The 6,000-nt window shown below is 45.2% G+C and overlaps 1 protein-coding gene across 2 annotated transcripts in view; it reads left to right on the top strand.

Annotated features, from left to right (window-relative positions):
* The first annotated feature begins 282 nt into the window (after window positions 1-282).
* Rnf169 (ring finger protein 169) overlaps window positions 283-6,000 on the top strand; it is a 61,573-nt gene continuing 55,855 nt past the window's right edge. Inside the window, exon 1 of one of the 2 annotated variants that reach the window (XM_001061888.8) lies at window positions 283-1,158. In XM_001061888.8, the coding sequence (XP_001061888.3) occupies window positions 696-1,158 (463 nt within the window). In that variant the 5' untranslated portion in view covers window positions 283-695. The other variant, XM_017590193.3, reaches the window with a different exon arrangement.

Genomic DNA, 6,000 nt, shown 5'->3' with positions numbered 1-6,000 from the left:
TCTGAACGGTAGATATTAGTGTGGGCTTTCATGAGGAAGAAAGAGGAGACCAGGGAATCATATAGACTGAGAAGAAAAAAAAGGCACGAGTTTACAAGAGTATCTACATTTCAGTAATAAACACGGAAGTAATCTGAGGAGCAGGGTGTGTGTGTGTAAGTGGGAAATAAAATATGTTTTTGCCCCAGTCAAGGAAAGGGACTTTGTAAAGGGATGTGGAGAGAGAGAGGATGAGATGAGGGCTGGGTTATTTCAACAATCACTCAAGACTTTTGGTCATGGTAAGCCTCATTTTAATCACAACAAGCTGTCCCAAAGAGTAAGCCCTTACCAAGTGAAGTACTTCGACAAGTTTCTGGATAGCTCACATTTATAGCTCACATTTGTAGCTCACTTTACAAAGCTCAGGGTCGCTCAGAATTTCCAAATAAATTCTTTCAGTTTGCAGTCTCTCTGGATTCAGTGCTAGAAACTGCGAAGACTGGAGGGCGGGCTGAAGACCGGATATATAAAGAATAGTCATTAAATATTAATGAGCAGTCTCCTCCTGCTAAGCTAGAGGTTCTAGGAGAAATATCCCCAGGCCTACTAGTTCCCGCCCCCTCATGAATATGCAGATAGCTGTCCGCCGCGCACTGCCCCGCCCTCTACTCCTCTCCTAGCGCAACGGACTCTCCCTTCAAACGGGAAACAAGATGGCGGCGGCAGGTCCGAGCACTCGGGCTTCTTCCGCGGCGGGCGCGGCAGCTCTGAGTCGGCGGGGCCGGCGGGGCCGCTGTGACGAGATGGCGGCAGCGAAAGCCGGGGCTCCGGGCCCGGCCTCTAGCCCCGCGTTGTTAGTGTTGCGGCCAGCGCCACGGCCGGAGGAGTCGGGCTGCACCGGGTGTCTGGAGACCCCGGGGGAAGTGGCGGCCCTGCCGTGCAGCCACTCGCGGTGCCGAGGCTGCGCCTCTCGCGCGGCCGGCCCGGGCTGCCGTCGCTGCGGTCCCCGCGGCTCGGGCTGGGCCCGCCGTCGGGCCCGCGACGACGGCCAGGCCGCCGCGGATCTGATGGGCGAGCGCGCCCGTCGCGGACAGCCGGAGCGCTGCCGCCCGCGCCGGGACGGGGGCGCGGCTGCCTCGGGGCCCAGGCCGGAGCCGGAGCCGCTCGCGGAGCCAGGTGGAGCCTCCCCTCGCCCCTGTGGGGTCCAGCCAGGCCCAGCCACCGGGTCTGGCCTGGTGAGCGGGGTGGAGGGTCCCGGGCCCTACTGGAGCGGGTGTGGAGAGTTCTCCTGGGGTCGCGACCGGGTTCTGCCCTAGCACAGAATGTGTTAGTGGATGTTGAACTTTGGAGCGAACTGCGGGCGTGTTGAATTTGGAGGGGCAGTGAGGGGACCCCACGCCTTGCGTAAGTCAGAAGTTTGGAAGGAAACAATTCTTGGAACAAGTTAGGGGCATGTTGAAGTTGGTGCGTGGAGGGGGAGGGGCCCTAGAGGATCCCAGAAGCGCTTGTTTCAGTGATGGGCGAAGAGCTTGGGGTCGCATTCTAGGAAGGATGTGTCTTCCAGAGCTGGAGAGGATGAGGTGTGGGGTATCCCAGGCTCAGGGGGAGCTTTGCAGACTTGAGAGGAGAGTGGGTTTTGAGGATGAGCTCGCGTGTGTAGTTCTGCTCATGCAATCATGAAAAAAAAAATGCATGCTTAGCGCATAGCTTTGCACATAGTGAGGATGAGATAAATGCCATCTATATTGGTGATAATACTAATCATAAACGTCATCAGTAGTGCTTGATGGAAAAGCTGGGTAGGATTTAAGTTTTGGAGACGAAGATTGGTTGTCTGGGAGCTGTTTTCTGTCTTTCTATGTAAGTTTCGTCTATGATGCTGGCAATTTAAAGGTCTGTTGTGGGACTCTTGGCCTGAACTCTTTTTTCTTTCTCACCATTGGCAGCCCATCACTTGTTGGTGCTGAAGTCTAAGATGAATTCCATTTGTAACACGAACCAAAACCTTGGCTTCTTTAGTGCACACCTAGGCAATGTACCTACAGCTGAGATTTTTCAAGAACCGTAAATCAGGAAAAGCCATTATTTGCTAGCTCTTTTATGTTAGGAATTCTGCCTTACGTTTTTAGCAGAAGGAAGGCATTGCTTTGTGTGTATGAAAGTGGAGTTCCTGGAAACTCCAGGGTTCAGAATGCATCTGTTTTTGGTTCAGGCAGAGACACCTGCCAAAGACACCTTGCCTTTCAGTCTAAGGGCTGAGATGGTCTGCATTTTACTTTTTGTGTTTCTTGTTATTCCTTCTGAAAACATCGGTTGTACCATTTAAAAAAAATTTTTTTTCTTTTGAGTACACTGTTGCTGTTTTCAGACTCACCAGAAGAGGGCATCAGATCTCATTACTGATAGTTGTGAGCCACCATGTGGTTGCTGGGAATTGAACTCAGGACCTCTGGAAGAGCAGGTAGTAGCACTCTTAACCCCTGAGCCATTTCTCCAACCGTTGGGTGTACCTTTATTTCTCTTTTATAGATGAGACTGAGGCCCAAAGAGGTTAAATAACTTGTCTAATGATGAAAGTATAATTCCATCTAGTTTTCTCAATTTAGCTTGCTTTAATTTCTGAGATTATAAATATAAGCAATTTCTTTGTTCTCCCTACTAACTACATTGACTATGTGGTCAAATAGAATAGCAGTTTCTCTTTCTATATCAATTGGAGTTATTGCAAAACATCCATTTTAAAATTTGAAATATGAAAGAAGTATTGCTTATTGATTTGTGTAAACTTTTTCCCATTTAAGAACTTTGTTTTCATAAAGGATAGGCTATCAGTGATTAAGGACATTTACCCAAAATGAGAGTCCATAGGATTTGTTAAGATCTATAGTATCTTTCAGTTATTTGTGGGTCATAATGAAAAGGGTTTTTCCTAAATTTTCTTTTTGGATCATTGATATATGCAATCATATGTTTATCCAGATAAATAATTTTAGAAGAATAGAAAATAACACTGAATCAGTCATGGTTAAGCAAACTTGGAATCTCAGTATTTGGGAAGTAGACTCAGGAGGGTCAGAAGTTCAAGGTCATTGGCTAGGTGCGAAGCCATTTAGTGTGGGTAGTGGCACATGTACCACCATTTCACCCCCAAATCTGACAGTTCTTCCAGAGTTCACTGATCCTGAATACTGTTTGGATATATAGGGAAATAAGAAGAAAACTGAAGCTGGGCCTGGTCCCGCACCCTCTTAGTCCCGGCAGTCAGGAGGCAGGGGCATTTGGAGCTCTGAGTTTGAGGCCAACCTGGACTACAGAGTGAGTTCCAGGACAGCCAGGACCACATAGAGAACCATGTCTCATAAATAAATAAATAAATAAATAAATAAATAAATAAATAAATTGCTGAATAGGGCTGAGAAACTATCTTTTAGCTTTGGTGGGTATTTACTGAAGTTTACACTATATTTTAATTAAAACTTTAACAACTAGGGTGGGACAGCAAGATGTCTCCAGCAGTGCCAAGCTTGAAAGCTTGAGTTCAATTCCGGGACTCACATAATGAAGGGAGAGAACTGACTCTGAAAAGTTGTCCTATGACCTTCACATGCGTGTAGTGGCATGTGCACATACCTCCCAAAATAAAAAATAAAAATGTAATAAATTTTGTCAAGTGTGATAGGGCAAGCCTATAATCCCACTGTTTGGGAGGTAGAGACTAGAAAATAAATTCAAGATCCTTGAGTACATAATAAAATCCAGGCCAGTCTGGGCTATAGGAGGCTCTGTCCCAACAGAACAAAACCAAACTCAAAACCTTGTATCACGCATGAGTTGAGGAAAATGGGAGAAATATTTGGTGAACGTGTTTTCTTCTCATTTCCAGGGTCACCAGTGTTTTGTTTTCACTTTCACTATTTGTGCAGCTGCATTAAATCCATATCAAAATTAAAATACATATTCCACCATGCTATACACACTGGGGTGTGTGTGTGTGTGTGTGTGTGTGTGTGTGTGTGTGTGTGCGCGCGCGCGCGCACGTGTGTTATACGGACACCCAGAGGACAGAGCAATGTCAGATACCTTCCTCTCAGTGGTTCCCAGGCTTCCTAGTATTTCTACTCTTTAATAAATTTCCTCGTGGAGTGGTGCTTCCCAACCATAAAACTTTCTGTTGCTACTTCATAATTGTATTTTGCTACTGTTATGAATTGTAAATATTTGTGTTTTCTGATGGTCTTAGGTGAAAATGTTCACACTCACAGGTTGAGAACTACTGCTTTATGCCTCACTGCCTTGAGATGAGGTCTCTGACAGAACTGGAAGCTCTTCATTTTGCTAGGTTGGCCAGCAAGTTGTCACAATCCCCCAGGCTGTTCCTCACTGCTGAAGTGACAGACACTTCGGTGTAACTGTGTCTAGCTTCTTATTTAGGGATTTGAACTCAGGTCATCCTTGCAGATCTCTCTTACCCACTGAACCATCATCTCCCTAGCCTTTAAATTTTTTCTTTTTCTGTTTAATAATACATGCATATGAGTACTGAAAATGTCTTTAGCATTTTTATAATTGTATGGAATTTTGTTAAATGGATATAACATTTAGCCATCTATTTGTGAAAGTTTAAGTGGAATCTTTTGTTATTATATTTTTTCAAGCTTAAAAAAATATATGTGTGTGCATGTGTGACAGAGGAGGGTGTCAGATTTCCTGAAATTGGTGTCATAGATTTTTGGGAACTGATAGGTGAGTACAAAAACTGAACCTGGGTCCTCTGGAAGAGTAGCCAGCGCTCTTAAGCACCGAGCCATCTCTCCACACCCATACTTTTTAAAAAGTTGTGTTGTAACTGTGCCTTTCCATGGAGAAACATGGAAACATGGAGAACAGCTTGAACAGATTTCAAAGGGTTGCTAAAGAGAAGAGGTTAAGGACCATTTCATTCTGGGTATGAAGTGGAGGCAAGAACTCATAGTTACAGACTGCAGTGAGGTAGTAGATAAACAAAAGCTAAAAGAGGGACTGTGTAAAAAGAGAAAGCTCAGACTCTGGACAGGGAAAGGTCCATGTTGTCGTTTTTGGTTTTTGCTAAGATCTGACATTAGAGTCCAGCCAGCCTGAGCTAGTCTGCTTGTTCCTGAGTGCTGAGTTTGCAGGTGTGAGCTACTGTCCTGGTCATGACGGTTATTAATGGAGGAGGCTGAAGTATTTGCATTGTGATTTCATGATAGAAACTACAGCAGCAGGAGGTCATTTGTAGGAACCCTAGCAAGTGGTGGGTTCTTACAGTCCACTTAGGTCAGCTACTGAAGGAAGGGCTGGCCTGCTTTGTGAGACTGGAAATGAGATTGTCTCAGGCGCATTGCTGTTGAAGTGAGAGTCTTTCTTTTGCGTTTGCTTGCTTATTTATTTGAGGCTAGGCTATGTTCTGTTGCAGAGGCTGCTTTTGAACTCCTGCAGTCAAGTGGTCCTCCCACTTCCTCCTCCTGCATATACTCTGCAGCTGCTTATTTTGTTTTTCTGGTTTGAGACAGGACCTTGCTGTTGAGCTCTGGCAGGCAGTAAACGGTAGGGTCTTCCAGCTGTGGGATTGAAGCATGTGCTACCGTGCACAATTTATTTATTTTTTTAAAAAAATTTCAAAATACAATGTTTCTTTCAGGATTGTCTATGAAAAAAAGTATAGTTTGTGCTTGTTGAAAATGTTGGTTGTGTTTTTGACATTTCTGTTGCTTGAAATCTATTTAATTTGAGACCGGGTATCACTGTGTATCCCAGGCTGGTCTCAAACTTACAGCAACCCCCTCAGCCTTCTTAGTGCGTAGGCATGGACCACTCCACCTGGTTTATTAGTTTTGTTGATCTGTGAAGCCCTGTGTGTGAAGGCTCCAGCAGTAATCATGCCAAGACTGGCTCCAAGCTGAACTTCACATGTTTTGAGGCTGTGCGTGTTCTTGTCTGTGTGAATGTACTAAGTTTTGGTATTGTCTTGAACAGTGTGGCAGGGTTTATAATGAACAA

This window comes from Rattus norvegicus, chromosome 1, assembly GCF_036323735.1.
Source record: "Rattus norvegicus strain BN/NHsdMcwi chromosome 1, GRCr8, whole genome shotgun sequence".
NCBI lineage: Eukaryota > Metazoa > Chordata > Mammalia > Rodentia > Muridae > Rattus > Rattus norvegicus.
This window is presented reverse-complemented; position numbering and strand designations above follow the sequence as displayed.